This window comes from Gastrolobium bilobum, unplaced genomic scaffold (assembly GCF_033153095.1).
Source record: "Gastrolobium bilobum isolate Gb01-03AN ecotype WA unplaced genomic scaffold, APGP_CSIRO_Gbil_v1 utg909, whole genome shotgun sequence".
Taxonomy (NCBI): Eukaryota; Viridiplantae; Streptophyta; class Magnoliopsida; order Fabales; family Fabaceae; genus Gastrolobium; species Gastrolobium bilobum.
In genome coordinates this window covers 1,144,320-1,171,800 of record NW_026895707.1, presented here as the reverse complement: position 1 = coordinate 1,171,800, position 27,481 = coordinate 1,144,320, and the positions used below count along the sequence as shown (strand labels likewise).

The following is a 27,481-nucleotide window of genomic DNA, read 5'->3' as shown; positions in this document are numbered from 1 at the left end:
TTGATTCGTTGGATGCTGAGTCACTTTCTTGATGTAAGAGAAAATCAAAGAAGAATCTGCCTGGTTTGACAAGGGGAATGAACAGTCCAAAGACCTCGCATTTTAATTTGTCTAACCGATAAAAACATATTAACTTTAGGCGCGCGCGTTGGGACAACATTATTGTCATGATTAAGATATCAAAAGTTATATCTAACTCAAAAAGTTTGCTTGAATGACACTATATGATTCTCCTCATTCAACCTATCAAATTTTGGTAAAGCAGAACTGTATTGAAATACAATATATTGCAGGATGAACACAAGAAAGGGTACAAAGTTACCAACTAGTATATGAATTTATACACAAGTAAAGGCAGCAACTTTATCATTTTGTAGAACGAGATGTCCTTCCTCATCTATCAAAACAGAATCTTTTTTTTTTTTTTTTTTTGTAATAAAGAAGGGCAAAAGCCCCAAACAAAACAAAAATTACACGACGCGAGAACTTAAAAGATCTACAGAAGCATCCTGAAGAAGGAGCTCTAACAAAGGAGAAGGAGGAGAATGATAAACAATAAGATTATTATCATCCTCAAAATGCCTAGAAGCAAACCAGTGAGCACATCTGTTATTTTCTCGAAAAGTGTGGACCCAACAAACATCCCAATCTTCAGCAAGCCATTTGTGAATACGGGAAACAACCTGAGAGTTTCTGTGATTATTGCTCCCTTCTTGGATAGTGCTAAGAGCAATTTCTGAGTCACATTCCAACTCCACTCTCCTAGCACCAGTACCCCAAGCCAGCTCTAAGCCTTTGAGGATACCCCAGAGTTCTGCATCAAGAGGATTACAGAAACCTAATCTGAAAGAGAAACCACCCAGAAAAGCACCATTGTGATCTCTAGCAAGGCCTCCACAGCTAGCATGCTGCCTAGATAAGGAAGAAGCACCATCTGTGTTAATCTTCAACCGACCAGGTTCAGGACGACACCATTTAGTAGGCTGATGGGCATTAGGGAAGCTGCCAAGAATGCTTCTATTCTTACCTCTAGCTTCAATTACATGCGCAATAAAATCAGAAATGACACGCTTATCATTGCTTGGCCTTCGGAAACTATCATCATGAATATGATGATTACGCCAATTCCAAAGATTCCAGCAAGTAGTATAGAAAATATCTCTCCAATCAACATGAATTTGATAATTCCAACCCTTACTCACATTTTTTATGAGCCAAGGCTGTAGGTCTAATGTGAAGAAATCGTTGGGGACCCTTCTCCCAAACCAATCTATCCACAATCTTTTGGCTTGAGAACAATCTCTAAGGACATGAATAAGAGTTTCTTCACTGTTTGGACAGTTAATGCAAAAATTAGGACCCCCATTCCATTTGCATGTACGACTCCTAACTGGAAGCTTATTAAGAAAAGCCAGTCACATCATAGTCTTGATTCTTTCTGGACCCTTCCAGTCTTAAATCTTCTTCCAGGGAACATTCCTTTGAGCATGTTGAAAATTCATCAAGTTCAAGTAGGCAACCTTAACTAAGGAAGAGGACACATGATTCTGACACCAAACTAACTTATCCTCAGTATTATCTTCCAAAGCAACAGGAACGCAAAACACCTTAGAGATTAGCTCATCATTTAAGAATTGCTTCAAATATCGAACATCCCAGGTACCATGCTGAAAGATCTCAGCAATGGATCTATGCAATTCCAGATCAGGAATGTGATTAGGAGCTAAATTACAAAGATTATCATCCAGATTCAACCAATTATCCGCCCAGAATTTAATAGTCTCTCCATCACCCACCTCCCATCGAAGACCGGCTAAAAAACTGTTCCAACATTTAGAAAGGTCCCGCCAAAGTTTAGAATCATAAGGCTTAGAGCTTATCTCACGCCTCAAATCTTTACCTCTGCCATACTTGGCTCTCAAAATCTTAACCCAAAGTTCCTCCTTGTCAGTTAAGATTTTCCAAGCCAACTTATGAATATAAGACTCATTTTGAGTACGCAATCTGATAATACCAAGACCTCCCATTTCCTTCGGCTTATACATTGTGTCCCAAGCCACTAAATGAGCTTTATTAATACCCCAAATGAAGTTCTGTTGAAGCTGTTCAATCTCATCACACACAGAAGTGGGAAGAAGACCATTTTGCATATGAAAAGAGGGAATAGCACCAATCACTGATTTAGCCAGAGTGACTTTCCCCGCAAAAGATAAACTTTGATGCTTCCATCCATCAAGTTTCTTACGAACCCGATCCATTAGATCAGCATAATTTGATTTCAAATTTCGCCCTTGCCTGATAAAAGAGCCCAGATATTTACCAATGCTACTGACTCTTTTGAACCCAGAGAGCGCAGAAATTGCATTTGCAGTTGCATCAGATGTATTGGAAGAGAAATAAATGGTAGACTTATGAACACTTATACTTTGACCAGACATTCTGCAAAAAAGATCTAAACACTCCATTATTACCTGCATTTGCTGCACCGAAGCTTCAGAGAAAAGGACAATATCATCTGCAAACATGAGATGGGAGACTGTTGGACCACCTCTACACACTCTGATCGGTTTCCACACACCACTGCCAACCCTTTGAGCAATAAGATGAGATAGCTTTTCAACACATAAGACAAAGATGTATGGGGATAATGGATCACCCTGTCGAATTCCACGTTCAGGAATAATAGTTTCAGACAAGCCCCCATTCACAAGCACTTTGAAACTATTAGTTGTGATAGACGCCATAATGAATTCAACCATCCAAGACGGAAGCTGTATTTCAGAGATAACCTTACGAATAAACGACCAATTCAGCTTATCATAGGCTTTCTCTAAATCAATTTTAATGGCCATAGTACCCATCTTACCTTTAAACTTTGTCATCGAATGGACAATATCTTTAGCTGCAATAATGTTATTCTGCAAGTTTCTGTTTGGGACAAAGCTGGTTTGGTTATCAGAAACCAAAGCTTCCATTACTTCCTTCAGTCTACCCACTATAACTTTACTCATGCCTTTGTAAATCACATTGCACAAGGAAATTGGCCTGAATTGAGAAACCAATGTAGGCTTATTAACCTTTGGGATAAGGGTAATAATCGTACCATTAATATCAGCAATGGTTTGCGGGTTTTCCAAATAAGCTAGGAAAGCATTCCAGACTTGATCACCTACCAGATTCCAGTTCTTTTGATAAAAAGCAGCTATGTACCCATCCTCCCCTGGGGCTTTTGAGCCTTTCATTGTGAAAAAAGCTTTTTTAACTTCCTCCTTAGTAACACTCACCCTTAATTTATCCATGACTTCCTCAGGAACAATAGGCCATCTAGTATTGATCCACTCACGATGACAGCTTTCATCTTTGAAAAGATTAATATAAAAATCGCGGATCATCTTAACCAGGCCTTCCTCTTCACGAATCCAACTTCCATTATCATCCTTGAGTTCCACGATTCTACCTCTTTTCCTTCTGACAATAGTCTTTGTATGATAGTATCTCGTGTTTCTGTCACCTTGATTAATCCACTGAGTTCGAGACTTTTCATACCATAATAACTCCTCTTGATCAAGGACCTCCTCAAGTTCAGCTTTGATCTTGCACTCCACTTTCTCCAGATAATCTTTATTGTGCTCAGAAATGGCTCTTTGAATACCTTCAAGTCTTCTCATCAACTTATTCTTCCTATGCTTAATATTCCCAAACACCTTCTCATTCCACTCCTTAATGCAAGGGGTAAGAACCTTCAAACAATCAACAATGTTCCCATGCACGTGTCAATTGTCCTTTAAAAATTGATTGAACATGATATGGTCCTGCCAAAAGGAATGGAAACGGAAAGGACGATCCTTCCACTCATCTTTTGAAGAAGACAAGGATATAAGAAGGGGGTTATGGTCACTGTTTAACCTAGGAAGGGCTCTAACATGACCCTCCTCAAATGTAACCCTCCATAAATCGTTACTGCAAGCACGATCTAACCGTTTGAAAACTCTATCCATATTCAGGAAACGAGGACCACGCCAAGTAAATCTCGAACCGGAACTATTCAAATCAATCATCTTCAGATCCGTAAGCAAGGAAGCAAATCTGTTACATTTATATAAATCTACCGGGGCACCTCCACGTTTCTCAAAAGGGGAAGCGATTTCATTAAAATCACCGGTGATAAGCCAGGGCTCATTCATAGAATCAGCAATCCGACAAAGATCCTGCCAAAGGCTACGTCTCACCTCTTCTCTAGGATTGGCGTAAATAAATGTGCATAAGAACGCAACATTATCGGAAAAACAAACTTTCAAATGAACCATTTGCATGTTCTTTTCCAAAATCGTAACATTACAGAACTCCTTGTTCCACAAAACCCAGATCCCTCCCATGAAACCTTGAGCTTCTTCCACAATACAGTTGTTATACCCTGTTCTTTTAATAATCTTTTGAGCTTTCGCACCACTTATTCTAGGTTCAAAAATAGCAGTCAAATCTATTCTGTGTTTTCGGATCATACTAGTTAAGGTTCCCAAAAACCTTTTCTTTGCCGCCCCGCGACAATTCCAAGCCAGCAAAGACATCAATCAACCATAAGGGTTGCAGGTTCCTGGTACCCTGCTGACCCCTTAACAATTTCAACATTATCTTCATTTATACCTCCTTTATCAACCTCCATGTGATGCGATAAAATAGACGCATCCGAATGGGTAGTGACCAAAGTCCTATTAGGATCCGGAGCTTTAGGATATTTTAAACCATTATCACTTCCACTTTGGTCCCCCACGTTCTGATCCACTTCCATTGCTGTATTTTGAACAGGAGGCAACACAACTTGCCTATCTACAAGTAACATAGGGGTAGTCAAATGCTGGTTCTGAATTTTAGCAATAGCTTTATGACGTAGCCCTATATTATTGGCCAAATCCTCTTTTTTTGAAGGCATAGGAACATTTTTAGAGGCTACCCTATCATTTGAGGGTCCCCCAACAAGGATGTACCTATCTGCATGTTCTTCCAATTCAATGCTAGAATGACTCGAGGCATCTTTTCGATTAAAACCTTTTAAACCACTATTAATGATGCCATTATTTTTTACGCTGATGGCTCCCTCAATTCCCCTTGATTTTTGGTCATTAATTACGCTGGGATTATGCCCATGATTAGGCTCCTCATTAATCACTTCCAGCTCAGCTTGATTCAAATCCCCAATCACCATTAAACTGTCATAACGTGATTTTGTATTTACTGCATTTAAAACAGGCTGATATGATTGCACTGATAACTGCTTTGATTGCGCAGTATTCTCCCCGAAATCACGTTGAGTGATTCTTCTCGAAGTCATCGGCGTTCTGCCATCTTGGGTAGCAGCTTGGCTTCTAGGGCGGCGTTGGCGATTAACCACCATCCAAGGGCCAAAACCGTTCCGGTTATCTTCAACTTTATCAGCTTCACCATCCCCAGAAGGATGAGATTCATTCACCACGATCTGTTCTTGAACAATCTCAGAACAACAATCCTTGCTATGGCCATACTTTCCACAGTTGAAACAAATGAGCCCTAGACCTTCATATTCTATATGCTTCAAAACTCCCTCAAGAACATACTCTCCTTTTAAAGGTTTAGCCAAATCTAGTTCAACACAGATCCTTGCAAAGCGACCCCTAGCATGAAGGTTTTTAGTCCTATCAATCTTTATTAACTTCCCTATCCAGTTACCCACCCTACGAAAGAAAACTTCATCATAAAATTCCAATGGAATATTAGGAAGGCGGATCCAAGCTGCTATCTTTGATATGCCCTCAGCATTAGGCCTGAAGTTGGGTTCCCACTTACGTAAGGACAGATAATGACCTAGGACAACCCAAGGGCCTCCACTTAGAGCAAATTCCATGTCTTCATCATCACTAAATTGAACCACATAAAACTCATTCCCAATATCTGTGACGTTCACTTTTCCTTTCCTTCCCCATAGCTCCTCGATCTTTTTCTTCATGAACGAGACACCTGTAGACCTGCCCAGCAGCTTAACAATCAAAGCTTTTTCCCACACTCTATGCAAGCGTCTTCTTCCTCTCTTAGTGCAACCAAAATGAGTCTTTCCATCCTCTTCCACCCACATCTTTATGCCCCCAAAATTAACGTCTTCTTCCTCAGCTGGTTCACCCTGCAAATTCTCACCTTCAAGAGTATCAGCACCCTCCTCATCATTCTTCTCTCCATTATGACGTTGCAGCATCTCCTTCCATGAAATTCGACCCTCCTCTTGGTCCTTCATCCAGGATTCCTCCCTAGGAACCATTGATACATCATGTGAGAATTTTTCTCCACGATCTTTATTACGTTTATTACTTCGCTTTAGTATGTCTTCCTCCTCCGATGATCGCTCTGGTGGTTCTCTCACAGTTTTCTCCATCTGTATTATATAGGTGGGATTTACTTTCAGAGAGAGAGAGAGAGAGATCAAAACAGAATCTTTGTTCACCCATGTGACATCCTCAAGAGCAAGTTCTCGATAAAAGACATATTTTGATGATAATAAAAAGGCAAAAAAAACAAATTTCTTCATCAAGAGGACAAACATCACATATGTGTAAAGATTGAGGATATATGATGGAGCCACAAAATAATAATAATGAAATAACAAAGTGGCAACAACATAAATGAACTTAGGGTTTGCAAGCACCCAAAAGCTTGGAGGTTATAGTAGTTTGTCAAGCACTTGTGAAACTTGACCAATGGAAAAAAAAATTTGATCGACTTGCAATATGGATGTTGGTCGCAAGTGGTGGTGACTAAACTATGGTAAATTGAATTTGCATTTTTCTTAACTCTCACATTTTATTTCTTATACTTTAATTGCTTCTTCAGTATTTAATATGTGATAGTATATATTATATCATTGTGATAAATTATGCATTACTTGAATGTATGGATTAGATTCTCATATGTCAAAGTTTGTATGAAATGTAAATTATATATTATAGTTACTTTGGACAATAGTTGAACACAACTCAAAATATTGACAATTTAACTATGTTGTTGAAAATAAAAAAATAATCGAATCGAATTGTATTTGTTTTTAATTATAAAATTTAATTTTAATATAATTTAAAATAAATCAAAACTTTATAAATGCATGCTTACACATACACAAATAAAAAATGAACACAAAAGTATTTAATTTAAGAATAAACAACCATGATATTTAAATATAAAAGAAGCAACCACTAACAAAAAGTCAATCAAATTAGACTAATAAAATATAAATATATTTAGAAGTCAATTTTTAAAGTGACAAGTATGTTATAATTCAAAATTTATGCAGACAAATCATGCAAGGAGAATAACAATAATGCAACTCGGCACGATGAGGATGTCCACCAACCAATCAACTTATATGAGAAATTTCCAATAAAAAATAATTAAATAAATAATTAGAAATAAACAAAATAATAAAAGACAAACATAAACATGTCTAACAAATAAGAACAAGATATGTAATTGTATATAACACCCACAAGTGAGAAGAGCGATGGGCGGTGGGTGGTACCAAAGGAGTTTAGAGTTAAGTTTTTTTTATCATATGTATATTTTGGGTTTAATGTTTCTGTTTTAGCTGCAAAAAATGTTTCTCTACCACACTCATATAAAAGTGAGTGAATCCCAATATAAAGAAAGAGAGAGAAAATACTTATAAGATCCATTTTTTTTATTTGAGTGTGATAGATAAATTTTTTCTGCAACAAAAGCAGAAATATTTTTTTCAAATATTTTTTATATAATAAAAATATTTTCTTTATTTTCTATATTAAATTAATTTTTTTTATACTCTCTTATAAATTCTCAAAGCGCATACACAAATTGCTATGAAGGAAATATTATTATTAGTTAATTTTTAAAAGTCATAACCACCACTTCAATATGAACACATGTAAGTAGGGATGAAACTGGGCTAGGCCGGCCTACAGGGGCCTACGGTTCGGCTTACGTCAGGCCAAACCTGACCTAGTATATTTCGTAAAATAAGCCAGACTTGGGCTTTGAAAAAGCTTGTTTAATAAAAAGGTCGTAGGCTCACTTTCACAAGGCCTGACCTATAAACCTACAGGCCGACTTATATTGTACTATTTATTTTAAACAAAACAAAATATAATAAGCTATGATGCACGGACACGGACACGGGACACGGGACACGACACGACACGACACGCCAACACGTTAATTCTAAAAAATGTCATATTTCGATACGTTGGGACACGTTTTGATATTAAATAAAATTTTTAATATATATAATATAATTATATTTAATACATATAAGAGTCCATAATAAGTTATATAACCAATCAAATATTTAAATTTCATAACATAAATATAAATAATTTTTCGCACTTTGTTAATTTTTCATGTCAAATTTCATAACAGAAAAAATTAATTTATAAATTATTTCTTTTATATTTAGTTAACAAAATAAAATTAAAATAAAAAAAAACGTGTCCGAGCGTGTTCGAGCGTTGACCGCGTGTCGAAAAAAGTTAACTGCGTGTCGGAAAAACGTATTGGAACGTGTCCGAGAGTTGACCACGTACGTGTCCCCAAATATTGACCGCATGTCCGTGCGTGTCGGAGCGTGTCTGTGTCGGACACGTGTCCGACACGTAAATTTTCAACTAACCAACGTGTCCGTGCTATGTAGATAATAAGTATGCCTTGAAGAAAAAATAAGAGATATAAATTTAATCAATTTCAATTATTTATAACTTAATTATATTTGATTATATTTTAATAGAAATCTGAATTTATTTATTATGTAGGAGGAACCAACATCTCGGCATGTTAGATTGTATATATATGAATATATTAAAAGATTTTTGGGAGATATTATACTTACTACAAGCACCATGATGTGTTTGTTGGATTCATGTAGTTATTTTAATTTACAAAATATGGATTTGTTTGTTGGATCTGATGAAATATATGTTATTTAGTTTGGGCATTTTGCTTTTGAAAGTGACTTAAATACAGATTGTATAAGTTTTGTTGTGATTCATAATTCTGTTTAGACGTTGAAATTATGATTTTTGGTTTAGCAACAAAATTTGAGTATTTTGTAAAGTTGCTTCATGGTTCTGCTTGGAAGTTAAAAATTAACAGGCTAACGGGCTAGGCCAAGCCATTTATTTTTTTAAACGAGCCAAGTTAGACTAACAATTAGACTCGTACTAGACTTTGGCCAGGCCAAGTTAAAAAAAATTGGCATAGGCTTGGACTTTTTGGGGCAAAGCTTAGTCTAGCCCAGCCCACTTTCACCCTTACATGTAAGCATAATTCTTGAACACCATTTCTGTAACTTAATAGTTATAGAATTAGGGAAAAAGAAGTATAATTTTGTTGGAAAGTGTTTAGGTTATGTGATAGAGATAGAAATTGTGGGACCCATACTTGTTTTCAAAAACCAAAAAAATAAAAAATGTGGGTCCCACAATCTTTATTTCTATAACATAACCTAAACACTTTCCTACAATATTATACTTCTTTTTTCCGTAGAATTATTATAACAAAATTATACACATGATGTGAGAAAATACAAATGAACTTCATTTATTTATGAAACACTCTTTTTATAGTTTAAAATAAAGGAAAACATTTTCTAATATTGTAGAAGAATTGTTTACCAAAAAAAAAAGAATTATTTTCTCCTATCAATGACCCTTCGATTTTTGTGTAGCATTTTTTTTATTTAATAGATGTGAGCTCCACATAAGATGTCTATAACATGAGAAAATTTTCTCCTACTGCATGAAAAAAATTAAATCCCAATAAGTAATACATACATCGTGTACAGATGCACATTTACTTTACTTATCAATCTTTTTTTTTTTCAACTTAAAAATTGTACACAAAAAAAATAAAATAAAAAAAATTCACACACACACACACACACATTTGTTTTATTAAAAGATATAATTTTGTGTCATTTTAGATCCTAATCATTAATTTCCGTACATATATAAAAATATGCAAGTTAATTCACACACACACACACCCATACACACATATACCCACACACATACACATTTGTCTTTTTAAAGGATATAACTTTGAGTCATTTTTTATCCTAATCGTTAATTTTCGTCAGTCAACAATTATAATTTATTGAATTATACTTATTAATTAATCAGTAATTCATAACAAATTATAAACATTGATTGACGAAAATCAACGGTTTGAATCTAAAATGACATAAAATTATATTCTTTAAAAGGATATACGTTTCTCACTCACTCTCTCTCTCTCTCTCTCTCTATATATATATATATATATATATATATATATATATATATATATATTCTTTCTGAAGTTACTTGATATAACCTTATTTTGATAATGAATTAATGAAGGGTATTAGGAGAATAAATGAAGAATATTTTGATATTTTTATTTGTTTATTTATTATATGAATTTTACTAAACCACCCTTCATTAATTTTTCTAACTCCCAAAAGGACATAGTTTTGGAGTGACCCGGGATAAGGTTATCTTAAGTGACTGAGGAACGATATTAAACCAAATATATATATATATATATATGGGCAGGATCCCTTTGACACCGATCTCAAACTTTGAAATTTGACACCAAACCCTAACCGTTGATTTTTGTAAGAACCCGCACCGTTAATTAAGGAAATTAATCAGTTAATTATGTGAAATTACGAAATAATTCCATAATTGACCCTAATAATTATTATGAGGCTTTAATAATTATAGTAAGTGATCAAGAATGCTGAAAGTCGCTTTTCGAAAGAAAAGTGCAGATACCGATTCTGCTAGTCGGTATAAATGCGTACCAAAAAATTCTCCCGGAAAATTATAATAAGTGCATGATAATTACTAGAATAACATGTAGGACTTGTAAAACGAGTTTCAAGTTAAAATAATGAGAACTGGTGCCAGAAACTGACATTGGCTATGAAAAGCGCGTACCGGAAAGGTGCTCGGAAAAATATAAGAAAAATATGATAATTCTTGTAAAATTGAGTAGGTTAAGAATCCTGAGTTTAGGATTAAAATGCTAAGGGTAGCAATTAAAGTTAATACTGTGTGTTTATTGCTTAAGTGGCTTTATATAGAGGGTTGCACACAACCCTAGGCTGATCCTCCAGCCTTGTATGCGTGAGTTGGCTGCTGCCACCTTCCCCTCTCTTGGTCATTTTCGTTTTTACTTAGAAACCTCCAAAGACATCACCTTTCTTCATGATTTCTTCATCTAAACACCTTGGTTAAGTGTGGTTGGGTCTTGGGGTGAATGTTTAGCCTTCTTTTCTGAGTTGGGTGAGCTGCCTTGTGAGGTTAAGGTGCTGAGTCTTCTGAGTTGTGAGGTTGGGGCCTTTGTCTTGTGTGTGGAGGCTCCAAGAAGCTTCCTTTGTGAGGAAAGGGCCAAGCTTTGGTAGCATTTTCGTGCACCCTTGAAGTCAGTACCTTGGAGCTGTTGTGTGAGCTCCAAGAGCACCCATCTTGCTGAGTTTAAGCTGTGGTAAGTTGTACCAACCTTGGTCTTGAGTGTTGTTGCTTAAAGATGAAGTCTTGGCATGTTTAATGGATTAAACAAGTAACCAACTGTCATATGAACATAAATGGACCTTAAGATGCATGTTTAAGCTTCTGAAAATGTTAAAAATGGAACCATGGAAGGATATCTTCGTGAAATGCAGAAACTGCATTCTGTCGCGAAATATCCGAACATCTGCTCGTAAAATATCCGCATATTGGATATCCGGATATGGGGATTTGGATATCCGGATATTGGATATCCGGATATGGGGATCAGATATCCGGATATTGATATCCGGATATTTTCAGAGAGATATCCGGATATTGCATATCCGGATATGCCCCCGAGGAATATCCAAATATTCTGGGTTTGCGAGGAACAGTAGCGTACTGTTCATCCATAACCGATCTATGGGTTTGTGGACCCTAGTTTGAGGAAGTTGAACTTTTGTAATTAATTAATGTAAGTCAGAATCATATGATTAAGGGCTTATGGCTTGTGTGAAGCCTTAAGACGTAAAATGTAATGGAAAGGCGTTGTCTTAATATTGTATGCTTGCGGTGCATGTTTATTGATATATTATTGGTCCATAACAGATTGTGAATCTGCTGTGTTTGGACTTTGAGCTGTGGACTCTTGGCTTTGGGTGTTAGCTTGCAAGGTAAGCTTTCGTGTCCTTGGTTTAGCCATGTTGTGGTTCCACCATGTCCCATAGGGGTATGGTTATATGCATGCAGTGTTACATGCTTTTGATATATGAAATGCTGTTGAGCTTTATGTGTTAATGGCTTTTAATATGCATGTGTTGTTCCATCTTGACAGTAAGCTTGAGTATGTGGCGTCATACAAGACGGTGATCCGGGATGGATGCAAGTAGCATCTTGCACTATTTGTGGGTATTAAACGTATATAAATCCTGCATTTCTCTGGCCAGTAGAATAAAATTGACACACATGACATGATTATCTGCTGCATTGCACTGTTTTAGAAATGATATTGATGAACTGCTTTTAAACTTATATTGCATATGTAAGTGAGCTTGAGTGGAAGATCCTTGAGGACCCCTTGTCTTACTGAGATTTCTTGTTTAGAGATCTCACCCCACGTTTGGGGAATGCTTATTTCAGGTTCAGGTAGTATGGTGACTGATGCCTCTGGTGGCAGGAGGTCAGAACTTAGCTGATTATGATATTTATGCTGTATTGCTGACATGACTGGATTGGATGCAGTTTATGTTTTCTGCTCTTTATGTTTTGAGTTGAGACTTATGTTGGACTTTGTTGCCTTATTTGGGTAAGCATGGGAGTTGTCCATGCCATTATGTTGTTAGTACTTTTGAGTCGAGTTGTATAAACTGCTAGTGGTCCGGTCTACGTGTTGTAGTTCCGTGACTAGAGACATACATTATGTTATTTTAATTAATGAGGTATTTCAGTTGGCTGTTTTATTGCAATTGCATACAGGCGATGTTTTATTAATTGATTAATAAGCAAGTTGGTAATGTTAATGACTTCATAATTGAAAAGAAAAAGATATTCCGCATTTTTAATTAAGCGCAGCTTAATACGACAATATGATAATATTACCGGATATATACGGGGTGTTACAATTTTCGCTAATCAACGGTTGTCATTTATTGGGAATCAAACTTATTAAATAATTATTAATTCCCAATAAATGATAATCGTTGATTAATGGAAATCAACAATTAGGATTTGGTGTAAAATTTTAAAGTTTTGACACCGGTGTCAAATGATCCTATCCCTATATATATGGGGAAAAAATTCCCCAATCACAGGAGATAAAATTATCTAATGCAACCCCAAAACTACGTCGCTTTAAGAGTGAAGTGAATTAATGAAAGTTGTTTTGATAATTTTGTTCATTTCTTTATTATATAAATTTTACCGAAATACCTCTCATTAATTCTCTTGATCCTCAAAACTAGTTTTAGGATTGCAAGAGATAATTTTATCTCTTGTGACAGAAAAAATGATAAACCATTAATGAAAGTTGTTTTGATAATTTAATTCATTTCATTATTATGTAAATTTTAGCAAAACACCTCTCATTAATTCTCTTGATCCTCAAAACTAGTTTTGGGATTGCAAGAGATATCTTTATCTCATGCGACAGAAGAAACGATAAATTATATATATATATATATATATATATATATATATATATATATGAGGTAGGATCTTTTGACATCAGTGTCAAATTTGAAGTTTGACACCTCATCTTAGAGTCGTTAGATAAAGAAAGATCAATGGTGTCACATGCTTACAAATCAGAGTCGTTCATCTTTTTTGATCTAATGCCTCTGAGATAATGTGTTAAACTTCAAATTTGACACTAGTGTCAAAGGATCCTACCTCATATATATTATTTAACGGCTCTCAGATGAGGTGTCAAACTTAAAATTTGACACTGGTGTCATATGATCCTACCTCTCTCTCTATATATATGGGTCATAATTATTTTACAGCGGTGTAAGTTACACTTTCAATCTTGATCGTTGTTTCTATTTATATCTAACATTTCTGATTTGTTAGATATTTAAGTTGTTAGATGCAAGCAAATCGATGATCAAGATTTGATATAAAATCTCTTATTCTTACACCAATGTAAAAATATCCTGGTGTAAGAATATCATGCCCCCATATATATATGGATAAAGTATTTCTCCAGTCAATGGAGATAAGTTATCTACAGTGAACTCAAAGCGATGTCGTTTTAGAGCAGAAATCAAGGTATTTTTGTAATTATGATATATTGCAAGATTATATTATTCTTTATCATTATAATTTGTTTAATCTTATAACCCAAAACGACGTCGTTTTGAGCTCACTGGAGATAACTTTATCTAGGATGACTGGAGAAATACACACACACAGATATATATATATATATATATATATATATATATATATATATATATATATTCATGAATATTGGGTATGACCCATAATTTGCTCTCAGATGATGATTTTTGTTGGCGAGACACAAAGAAAACCAACAGGGGTTCCACTCCCCGAAGAGCGGGAAGAGATCTGAGAGAGCCGCCCTGATGGGAGTGTGGGGGAAGCGCGTCCCCAGAACCGTGAAGGCCAGGTACTGTTATGGGTCTCTGACTTATTGTATTTTTTCTTTTTTCTTAATTAATAGTTTTGGACTTGGGCCATAAATAATTGTTGTTGCTTAGGTTTCTAATTCTATTTATATTCTCTTTGTAAATTGAAAGACTTATAATGAGTGCGATAAGGAGAATATAGTGCATATTGCTAAACGTAGCCTGCATTGGGTGAAGTTGTAAATCTCTCTCTCCACTTTTCTTCCTTTTCTCTCTTTTCTGATTATCCATTGTGTGGATTCGAACAATAAAACACATCATAACTTAAAAGTCTTACATAACACTTGTATAAATATAGATCAACTTATTCATGAAACATTCCATAACTTAAAAATATTACACAATTCCTGTATCCATATGGGTCAACTTATTCATGAAACATGATAATTTAAAAACTCCGTACACAACACCTGTAAAAAATACAGGTCAACTTATTTATGAAACACATCAAAGCTTAAAATTAATCCATACATAACACATGAAGAAAAACATGTCCACTTATTCATGAAACAACACTCTGAAACTTAAAAATCACACACACTTCCACCAGGCAATAGTTGTTGCCATGATGTTATCCACTTATGATTGCATTCTTCAGTCCCACGATCAAACCTTAAATTAAAAAAATAAAACAAAACAAAATTAGATAGTTGCTGAAAGTTAAAACGGATTCAAACTTTAAACAAGGAAAATATGCCGAGTCTATTCGATTGGAGGCTTCAAAATAATATTATATCAGAAAAATATTAATGTGTACACCCATATTTATTAATCATGAGAAAGTGAGTGTCTCAAATTTAGGTGTTTTTATGATTTCTTAGCTAGCTTAAGTTTATAATTCTAGTTCTGACGATTAAGAGTTTCTACACATGCTAAATCAAATCGAATCCATTACATTTTCTTAATTTATTTTATTTCTCAAAATTAACTTGTTATGTTGTCTTTAACTATGTTCAGATCTGTGTTTTCATGAGATAGAATAAATGAATGCAGGAAAAATAACAAACTCACCAGCATTCCATGTTTGTTGCTCTGTTGCTGCTTGAAAAACAAGACAACTAGCTAGTTTTCAGGGCTCGCATGAACGAACGCAATGACAATAAGCTTCTCTCACCAGACAACAATTTCCTGAAGCAAATAATTAACAAAAGTGGGATAATCAAATAAGAACAAAACAATTTGGGTAGAATATATATATATTGATTTAACGTTCTGAATTCTTTCATAAAGGAGCATATATTGTTAGATGATGAAATGAGCCTTCTCACTCAATTAATAGCAGTTGAAGGAAATTAGCAAACGATATGTTTAAAAATAAAAACAACATAAATTTGCTGGTGTGTTTATCTTCCAAGTAGTGCACCACTGACGCAAATTGAGCAGATAGAGACCAAGTTAGTTAATCAACAAATATATATATATATATATATATATATATACTTACATACGAGTGATGGGAACCTGTCACTGTACTAAAGACTGCCTCGTTCCTCAACTGGGGTTAACCAAAACTTATTGTAACGATTTATATCAATTGTAAAAGGGTTTCCGTCGTCGTTTACTGTAATCTCCACTTTCTTTGGTACAATGTCGCCATAACATATAGCTTCCATGTGATCGCATTGGTTGAGCGACACTTTTTTTAAGGATGGGAAATTCAAAGTGGAGCTCCCCGAGTAAAAGCTTTCAAGTTTTGGCAGAGAGCTCAGAGTCAAAATCTCAAGCTTCTCGAATTTTATCTCTTCATCTAGTTCATCTCCATCTTTAGCCACTATTTCTTTTATTGATTCACAGTTGGCTATGCACATTTCCTTCAATTCAGGCAATCTTCTGGCGGTTGAGGATGTAAACAAACATTTTAATCCATGACAATCCTTTACATTAAGCTTTATCAGATTGGAGAAAGACACAGTGGATGGTGTCAAGTTTGTCAAACAATCGCATTCCCGAACATGTAATAATTCAAGATTTTCAAGGATGGGGTCCATCCAGGAGTGCTCTAACCCTATGGATTCAAGCTGGGACAGATCTTGAAGCTCCAATCCTTTAAGCTGTGAAAGGATTTTAGTATCATCTATGTCAGGTCTTTGAGCGGGGAATATCTCTCTGAAGGCACTATCAACCACCACAAGCCTTTCAATAATGGGTAGTGGCACCTTTGAACTGAAAACAGATGGAAATACATCTGATTCGTCATGAAAGCACTGCAAATAGAGGGTTTTTAATCCTTGGAGGTCAACACAAAGCTTTCCTTGCTCAATTAACATGGCTTCTTCTTTACTGAGCCACAGTTCCTCCAAGTGGGGAGTAACCTAGGATTTAAAATAAATTAGAAAGATGAGAAGGCGAAAAAGGTTCCCCAGATAAGAATTTCTTTTAGATAAAAATTACTTAAATAAAAAAAATTGGGATCTGAATTTCTTACAAATGGATTACATCATTGAGGTTTAAAAAGTTGAGGGACATATTTTTTAGTTTTTTATTGTAGAAGAAAAGTTCATTAAAAGTTAAGAGACATATATGAGAGTTGCAATCTACTTTTATCACAACTAACTACTATTAGATATAAGTCTAATTATTAGAAAAGCTTTATTCAACTAAAATGCCTATTCCAATTTCCTTTGAAACGAGTGTAGTGTCAATGAGTTGAGTTATTTGTGAATTATTTAAATATTCTATCAAGTTTAGTTGTTTTACTAAACAAACAAGAATAAGTTTAACTTTAGACTCAATTATATAAATGATCCAACCTCAAACTATATATGCTTGACATTAAAAGCTCATAAATGACTTGTGTGTGTATGTGTAAAAATTAATATGTAGAAGAAAAGAAATGTAGATAATAATAATTTATAGATTTTTAATATTTAGTAAATTTTGATACCATCTAGAGAATCATAATTATCTAACTAGCATATTCAAAGATTTTTTACTCTTTTTTGCTTCATTTTTTACCATAAAAATAACTACTAAATACTAAGCCAATAAGCTTTAAAATATTCCAAGAGATTTGATACAAAATAAAATAAAATATTTCGAGTCATAATGGAACTGAAGGTTCACGTGTTCCAATAATATTTTTCTATTATTTTTGTCCGTGTCTATTTATTCTTTCTATTTAGATATGTTTGGTATTTTTTATAGAGGTAGGTTATACTTACAACTTTTTTTTTTTTACAACCTCTTACAACCATATCTTAATATCGTTGATTTCCGTCAATCAACGGTTATGATTTTGACAAATTAAACTCATTAATTAATTATTAATTCACAATAAATGATAACCGTTGATTGACGGAAATCAACGGTGTTAAGATATGGTTGTAAGAGGTTGTAAAAAAAAAAGTTGTAATTTATATCTCTATTTTATTCTCTCTTTATTTTTTAATTTCTTTTTACAAAAATCTTTAGTAGATGGGGTGGCACAAGACTAAAAAAAATCAGAATAAAATAGATCAAAAAATAAAAATAAAATAGAAAAAAGTCCAAACATAACTAAATAAAAAAGAATAAAATACACCAAGGAAAACAAAATCAAATATATTAGAAACTGGTAAATGTGATTTCTTTTTATTCTATTTCTTTTTTCTTCTAATTTTTTTGTCTTTAGTACATATATTTTTTATTTGGACTATTTTTATTTTTTTAATTTTAGTTTTTTCTGTTATTGTTGTGATTTTTAATATATTTGATCTTACTTTTTCTTCTATTTTATTTTTTGGATACATGTATCCTCTACAGGAGACAAACCTATTCTGGATGAATCTAGAATTAAAACTTTAAACCCTTTCCAAAGATGGTATTGTAGAGGATCAAACACATGTTTTCACCCCACCTGCTCAGCTTCTATGCGCTAACTGAGCTATCATTATTTCATTTCTTCTATTTCTTTTTTTATACATTTATTTATTTTTTACTATTTTTTCTTTTATTATTTTATTAAGTGTTCTAAATTTTCATAGTATTTAATCTTATTTTTTTATCATTTTATTTTTTTTAAGAAAAATAGAAGATGTATACTTAGTTAATTTTCTAACAGTGTAAAAGAGGGGTATAGATGAAAAAAACCACAGGATTTCTTTTGAACTTTTCCCTTCTTTTTTTCCTCCCGCAAATCAAATTAAGTTTCAAGTGTTCTTCTTGACTCAACTTGTTTACACTCTTGATTTTCAACCTATAAGAATCTCAAAAGACTAGGCATGATGCTTGAATTCTTTTATTATTATTATTATTATTATTATTATTATTATTTTGCAATTATAATATCTTATGAATATTCATCTATCCCTTTTAATTTCCATCTTATTAATTTATAAACTGATAAAAGTAAATTTTATATTTAATAATGAGAAAGTTTGTTATTAGTAATGGTTTCTAATTATTAGTAATTAAGTTAATAAATTATATTAAAAAATCATAAATTAAATTACTGGTATAACATAAAGTAATAAAATTATTTACTTATTGCTTACCAAAAAATAAAAATAAAAATTATTTACTTATTAGTTATATTAAAAAAATTGAGAGATGATATTTTGAAAATTGAATGTTAATTTACATAGATTGTGTTGAGGGGAACCAAAACAAGGACTTCAAATATAACATAATCTAGGGGGTGGATATCCTCTCAAATTGAAAAAGTGGTCATGTGGTCATGTTATTTGATCACAACCACTCATGATGATGAGATAAGAGAGAGAAAAACGTATAATTTTTAAATGAGTGGTTGTGATCAAATAACATGACCACATGATCACTTTTTTACATGAGAGATGACCACTTTTTTACATGAGAGGATTCACTCCAGTAGATCTGAGTCCTAAGATGTCACAACGATTATAAGAATCTAGTATCTGACATGACATTGCATCTCCAGGTATATCATGTGAGAGGAAACTAGGGAAAGAGAAACAAGATTATAATTGCATTTACCATCTCTACGAAATACGTTTCACTGATTATCATTGGCCCATTAGAAGGTTAATCACAAAATCTCATCTCAAAGAATTAAAACTGTACACTATTAACTATCTAAGAATTTCTCATACACAAAAACAATTCATACCTTTTCAAGGGAGACAAAGGCTTGCTCGTCTGTTGGAGAACTATCTTCATCCTCTGGATGTGAATCTGGAGAATTTTGAAATTCCTTTACAAAAAACTTCAGCATTTGACATTGTGAAACATCTAATTCTTTTAAAATAGGCCACTCTAGAATGTGCATTCGAGGATAAATGCACGTCAGATTTGGCAAATTCCATAGCCTCAATAAAGTTATATTGGAGAATATAATAACTTCTTTATTTGCTTCTTCCGTGCTTGCTTCATCCTTTGAAAAAATTTCCACTATCCCATCACAGTGCCCACGTCAAGTTTGTGTAGTCTATATTTAGCTACTGATGCTGGAAACAAACTTTGTATACTTTGACATGCGTAAACCGAAACTTCTTCTAGAAATGGAAGGCTCATACTTCCTTGAGGATCCTTTTTAAAAATATGTTTTAGACTTGGCAACTGCTCCAAAATCAGTTTCTTTAAGCCAATGGAGAGGGGGTCAGAAGCAGGTCCCATATTAATCATATCATCAAATATTGCCTTAACAGAATTACACTTTCGCACTTGCAACTCTTCCAAGTTAGTTAGGAAAGGAAGTAAATGAGAAGGTAGTATCGCATTTGATAAAAAGTCACACCCTTCCACGACCAAAGAATTTAAATTGCAGAAACACCAATTTGGGACTGGATCCAGCGTACTCCACATCTCTTGCAACGTAGGAGAATCCCCGAGAACTAAATGATCCTGGGCATGCAAATGAAGAAAGACATGAAACTACCTATTACTTGTGTAAGGATAAATATAATTGTTGCTTAATTATTATGTAGAGTTTCAAATGTTGTACTTTTAGTTTTCCTTTGCCAAACAAACTGAAGCACTTTATTTTGTCAATTTCTCTTCCTTGCAATCTCTTCCGTTCATCATTTTACCTCTCTGTGAAGCATTTTCGTTTCTACTATTGTTTTCAAGGGAAGGGTAGTTCTATCAAAAGCTGAGCCAAATATATGACTTGGGCATTTCTGCGCTCCATTGTTTTTACAACACCCATTGAAAATATTAATCAATTCAAAATAAATATATAATTATTGGGTTCCCTTTTTGTCATTTGACATGACAAGAGCACTTTCCTACACACACAAATCAAGTATGAGTCCCACGCTTAAAAAAAAAAGTCAAACCAAAGATACGACGCCGTATCCTTGTTGCAGGAATGAACAGTGCCATTCCTGCAACATGATTCTTATATTTCCCATAATTATTACTTGTGGTGCTTTCTTCCTCCAAATTTTCTGTTTATACAAATATATTTTGAAGGGATAAACTTATTAACAAATTAATATATTTGATATAATGAATTTGTTATCAATTTGATAATTTCATAAACTAATTAATATTGAGGACTTTTAAAGATTAAAGTATCATAAGTAACATCTTTGAGTGACTAAATTATATATTTACTGAATAATTTAATTTTATATAGTTATAAGTGTGACTCAAAGCTTACATGTACATTCTATGTGCTAAATAAAAAGTTGAGGAGACAACTTATAAAGGTAAAATCCTTCTAAATATAATCATAGTTGTAGAAGTATAATATCAATGGTACTACGGCAAAAAATTTCTTAAAAAAAGCATACAACGTTAATGGCCAATATTTCTTTCGAGACAACTTATAAAATGTACTAATAACAATAATGATAAAATGTTATTAACAAAAATAGAAAATGGATCGATTAATAAAAAAATGAACTTAGTTATAAAGAAAATATTAAAAAATGTGTTCGTAATATATAATCAAAATTTTATAATCATAAGAAAGAGTATTCCACAAATGTTGTTATTCAAAGCCATAATTGATCACATGAGATTTTTACATAAGGCTAGTTTAAGACATTAAATTCACACAAAAGTTGAAGTCATAATCAATTAATTCGAAGTAGTAGTTACCTCTTGTAGTAACAGCCTTTTCACTGAGGCGTTAAGATCACCCTGGAAGACCAATTCATCATTTGAGTCGGACGAAGCTTGAATTCCTCTAAAAGAATCACCATGTGTCAATGCTTGAGAGAAAATTTTCATCTTGGGGCATTGCCATATGTTCACTTGTATCAGACACGGTAACTGTAAAGTGTCATTCCCTGAATAAAAACATTCAAGTCTTGATAAATCCTCTAGGACTATCCTGTCCAGCCGCTCAAATTTGATCCCTTCTGAAGTTGTTTCATGATGGTGAACTATTTCTGAAGTTGTTTCATCTTGCTCTTTTGCTACTATTTGTTTTATTGATCCACATTCCTTGACCGTGATCGTCTCAAGGTGCTTTAACTTTTCTGCTGCTGAGGACGTGAACAAATACTTCAATCCAACACATCCCGATACATTTAATTCTTTTAGGCAGGAGAAAGATACTGCCGAATGTACTAATGTTTTCAAATCAGGGCAATTAACAACATTTAATTTGCAGAGCTTATCACAGACTGTGTTCAACCATGATGAGTCATCTGACCCGATGGATTGGAGCTCAGATACTTTGTACAGAAACAATGTTTTCAAGCGTCCAAGCATCCCGTCTTCATCATATTCGGGGTTTTGAGTGACGAATATCTCGGGTCTATTGCAACTGTATATGATCAGTGATTCTAAATTGGGTGCCTTCTGGAGTATTTCAAAGGGAAAAGTAGGCTTCTCATTCTCATCCGCGGGAAAAAACAGGAGAAGTTCATTTAAATTTAAATATTTGAGGTCTTCCGGAAATTGTCCTAACCTTGACCTTAGCTCCGAAGTGTGTTTCCAATCCAGCCACAATTCCTTCATATTAGAAATGACCTAGTAAAGGTAAAACAAATCGAAAAGAAAAGGTTGTGAATTAGAGGACGAAGAGAAAAGAAGTAAAGAGTTCTAACCCTAAACAAGGGCATTTTTTAAAATAGATTATCAAAATAGAGTGATTAAAAAACTATTTATTTGTTTGGGATAGTTTTAATTAGAAATAATTCTCTCGTGTCAAATCACCTCTCATTTCAGACAACACGATAGACAAAACTGTTAACATTTTATTTAATTTGTATCCTATTCTAATATATAATAGGGATTTGATTTTCTCATGTTGTATGAGAATTCAATTCTCATGTTGTGACTCAACTAGTGGTGGACCCCATATTTATTAAAAAAAGAAAAAGAAAAGAAAAATTTTGCACGCAAATCGAAGGGTCACTAACATGAGAGTTGAATTCTCATGCAACATGAGAACAAGTTTTCCCTATATAATAACTGTTAATTTGTTTATAATCTACTCAAATCATCTCACGTAAAGAGGTTTTAAACTATTTTGACACTCATTTCTTTTAAACTACTTACCCTTGGATTCAGGAAACCGGTGTCTCTGTTTCTGCTACCTTCACCCTCACCCTCGGGATGTGCACTTTGAAATAGCTCCAACTTGCAATTCGCCATATATAAACTATTTAAAGCCGGGCATTCCAGAGTGAATGTTCCAGGGTAAAAATAAGAGAGCTGAGTCGAATGATAAATCTGCAGATCGGTTAAACGCGGGAACACAAACTTTTCTGTTGTCCGTGCTGCTGCTGCTTCTTCCTCCACAACAATTTCTTGCAACTCATTACAAGTGTCTATTTGAAGATTCTCGAGCTTCTTAAGATTTTTGGCCAGGGCCACTGGAAACAGGGTTTTAAGACTTGCACAACCACTAACACAAACTTGTTGCAGATTTTGAAAGCTGAAAATTCCTGGACAATTCTTTTCCCATATATGCGTCAGCTCCAAGAGCCCTTTTAAAGTCAATATCTTCAATTGGGATGCTCTTTCTGTGTCATTCATTTCAAAAATTACCTCTACTTTCTTACAATCCCGTACTTCCAACTCATTTACGCTATTTAGATAAGGAAGAAGGTGAGATGGAATTGCATAGCGTTGAAGTTCACATTTGACCAGTTTCAAAGTTTTCAAACTGTAAAACCAATTCTTTTGCAGATCAACTCCATTACGCCAGGCTTGTTGTAGCTCAAGATATTCGGAATGACTCATCTCCTCCGTGCCTTGAAAATACTTCTGTAAATATCGTAAATGAGTTTATCATCAGATATAGCACGTTCCATATTCTAATGCCTGCTCTGCCTATAAACACTGTTACAATGATTTTCCTATTAGCATCTTTATATTGGAAAGAAAAACTAAAGCAAGTAATAAAATGGTCTAGTGTTAATCAAAATCAGACAAATTGCAAATCTATTTTCTAGTTAATGGCCTAATTATCTTTAGTAGGATATGATTTATTAGTTTTTTCCTTGCTTCAATTTACTCTTATGTTTGAAGCCAGCTGTGATGCCGAAAGCGCATAGAAAAGTGGCTAAACAAAAAGTTGATATTTCACAAAAGAGTAATCCTCTGTTTCCCAATTATAATTATCAAAATAACAAAATTCAACTCCTAGAATAAGGGTCATAAGTACCCTTTTATAGACTAATTACAAATTGATTCAAAATTCTAAATCTAAAATTCTAAAAATAATACAACTTTCTAAAATAAATATAAGAGTAACTAACATCTAAAAATAAATAAAAATTACAAATAAATAATTCAAAATACATCCCAAATCTTTAATCTCAAATCACACCAAATATGTTGCTTTCCTTTTCTTTCGAAATAAATCACAATCACATCTACTGCTTTACTGGGACTTGGATTTGATTGTATCACATCTACTGCTTTACTGGGACTTGGATTTGATTGTAATTTGATATATTTCAAATCATTGCCTCTTTCAACAATTGGGCCATACTTATTAGGCCACAATTTTAGTTGACTACGAGTTTCTTGAATTAATGGTTGGACCATGTACAATGGGCCAACTATAAGTGCATCATTCTCCCCCGCTAGAAAAAGATTCGTCCTCGAATCTTGTTTATCTTCACTAATCTCAATTTATTTAGACAAAAACTCAAATGATGAATCTTCCTCAATGAGATCTTCGTAATCTGATTCTCCATCAGATTTATTATAGACTGGATTATTATCATAAACTGAATTTTCATCATAAGATTGATAATCATCATAAATGGGATAATTATCAACAATCGGATAATAATGCCAAAATAGTAACCAATTGGCTAAACAGAAAGAAGAACGAAATAAGGATTGCGAGAAAATAATATTTCTCTTTTCTTAATTTCAATTAACCAAAAACAACCTCCTAACAATAGGGTTCTCCAAGCCTTAAATAGGCAAAAATAAAATAACAAAAAAGTAAATAACTATAATTATGCGCAATTAAAAGAGATAATGCACAATCAACGCACACTCAAACATAATCTAAAATAACAAAAAGGAAATAACTAGCAATTATTAAAATTCCATAAATAAAGAAATAAATAATGGAAAAGCTCAATCCAAGCGAGTCAGCTCGGGTGCATCATTCTCTTCCACTTAAAAAAGATTTGCCCTCGAATCTACTTCGTCTTCATTGATATTATTTCTTCAGGTGGTAACCCAGGTGGTAACTTTTCTGGTACAATATCACCCAATTTTCTAATTAAGATTAGGACTTGGAAATGCAATTCTTTGATATGCTTGGTATATTCATTTGTAGTTTGGATCAATGATCGCATCTGTGATCCGTCATAGGAAAACTTTGTCTGATGTACCAGTAAGTCCCTTGCCCTTGACGATCTCCAATAAAGCTAAATCTTTATCTCCATGGAGCATAAGGTTGTTATGCTCGTTGTTCCCAAATTCATAATACTGCTTGCAAACTAAAGACTTCTTGGATGAAGGATCATTATGCATGATATCTTTGGGTAGAACTTCATCTTTGTCAGAGATATTAGAATTTCTAATAACTGACTTTCCATCGGAATCACTACAAGAGATTTCATCCACCTCTAGATTCTCGTCGTCTTGCTCCCAATCATACTTATCATAGATAAAGAACTCGTCATAAATTGGAGCATCCATAACAGGATTCTCATCATCTTGCTCTTCATCATATTCATCATAGATCGGGACCTTCTGGTCTTCTGTCAAGTCTATGATGTCAAAGACCTTTTCGACGGTGTGCGACCCGTCGATAAACTCATCTGGATGAGTGGTGCCCTCGAATTCTGGATCTCAATCTTCACCTCAATATTAGCAAAAAAGGATTGATTTCCAGGTTGACTTCGTCCTCGTCTCTCTTGGTTCCAGTTTTAGAATCTCATTTCCTCCTCATGAGATGATCTTTCATATTCGTATCCTTCATCTGACTTGGCCAACTGTGTTTGGGCAAACAATTGTTCGAGCTCATGAATTCGTCTACCATGTTCTGCCATTGTAATAGTCATTGCTACCATTGTGGCGTCTCGCGCGTCGATGTGTGGTTGTTCGCCGCCGCTATAAAGGGTGTTACCATGCACTCTACCACCGCTGTCGCCTCGACCCCGTAGTCCACGACCTCGACCTCGACCGCCATTGTTCTGTTCAGCCATTTAAGTGACAACTAGGCTCTGATACCAAATAATGCCAAAACAGTAACCAATTGACTAAATAGAAAGAAGAACTAAACAAAGATTGCGAGAAAACACTATTTCTCTTTTCTTAATTTCAATTAACCAAAAACAACCTCCTAACAATAGGGTTCTCCAAGCCTTAAATAGGCAAAAATAAAATAACAAAAAAAGTAAATAACTATAATTATGCGCAATCAAAAGAAAAACGCACAATTAACGCACACTCAAACATAATCTAAAATAACAAAAAGGAAATAATTAGCAATTAATAAAATTCCCTAAATAAAGAAATAAATAATGGAAAAGCCCAATCCAAACGAGTCAGCTCAGGTGCAATGGCAGACCTATGTAAGTGTTAATGTTTGCAATTGCAGACATTAATTTTTTTTTTCGGTGGATGAAAGTGATCATTTATAGTGCAGACACAGTTTTGTTTGCCTTCAGCAACACTAGAAGGATTGAAGAGGAACTGGAACATTTACGTGGCAATGAACAAGGTGAACGTAAGAGCTTTGAGAGGATATACGATTACGATGTGTATAATGATCTCGAAGAGCCTGACAAAGACGTCAATTTTAAAAGACCCGTTCTTGGTGGCGGCCAACATTCATATCCTAAGAGTTGCTGAACCGGAAAACCTTATTGCAAAACACGTGTATCTCTCACATGGATTTACAGTTTATTTAGTAATATATATATATATATAAATCAATTTTTTTTTAAATAAAATAATAATATATTATTAAATAATAACTTAAGCTTTTCTAGGCTTAAAAAATTAAACTTACTTTGAATATAATTGTTTTATTGTAATAACTTATTTGACTCTTGATTACTATTTTTTTTATATTAAGTTGAAGTTTTTTTTTGTTTAAATTTTTTTATTTTTTAATACATTTAAAATTTTTATTAAAAAAAACTCGGCGTTGCACCCACCACTAAATATGCACACACAAATATAATTTTCTGAGTCCACCACTACTCGGGTGCATCAAGCTACAAATACGAATGGTGAAGATGAACTTCGATGTTATATATTACGTTGGGCGTAGACAGGGATTGAATAGTAATCTCAGGGTGGTTGTGAGGTTAAGGTATATATGCCCATAGTGCATTTTGGTGACAATGGTTTATGTCAATCGTCCCTTGACGCAAACACAATGGTGCATTTATATGAATGATTTCAGTAATTTTATCTTTTTGGTCAAGGAGTGGAGATTTATGAAGCCTTCAATGAAAGGAAATGAAACAATATAAA

At 33.9% G+C, this 27,481-nt stretch overlaps 2 protein-coding genes across 2 annotated transcripts in view; both read right to left on the bottom strand.

The window, feature by feature from the left end:
• Nucleotides 1–470: 470 nt before the first annotated feature.
• LOC133292848 (uncharacterized) lies at nucleotides 471–4,568 on the bottom strand. The gene is made up of 3 exons (XM_061491320.1): nucleotides 3,924–4,568; nucleotides 1,564–3,740; nucleotides 471–1,329 (listed from the first exon to the last, which is right to left on the bottom strand). The coding sequence occupies exons 1-3, from the start codon at nucleotides 4,566–4,568 to the stop codon at nucleotides 471–473; spliced, it is 3,681 nt and encodes a 1,226-aa protein (XP_061347304.1).
• LOC133292841 (uncharacterized) overlaps nucleotides 4,568–27,481 on the bottom strand; it is a 43,781-nt gene continuing 20,867 nt past the window's right edge. Inside the window, exon 17 of the mRNA XM_061491307.1 lies at nucleotides 4,568–6,400. Coding sequence (XP_061347291.1) covers nucleotides 4,568–6,400 — 1,833 coding nt within the window. The remainder of the gene's footprint in view (nucleotides 6,401–27,481) is intronic.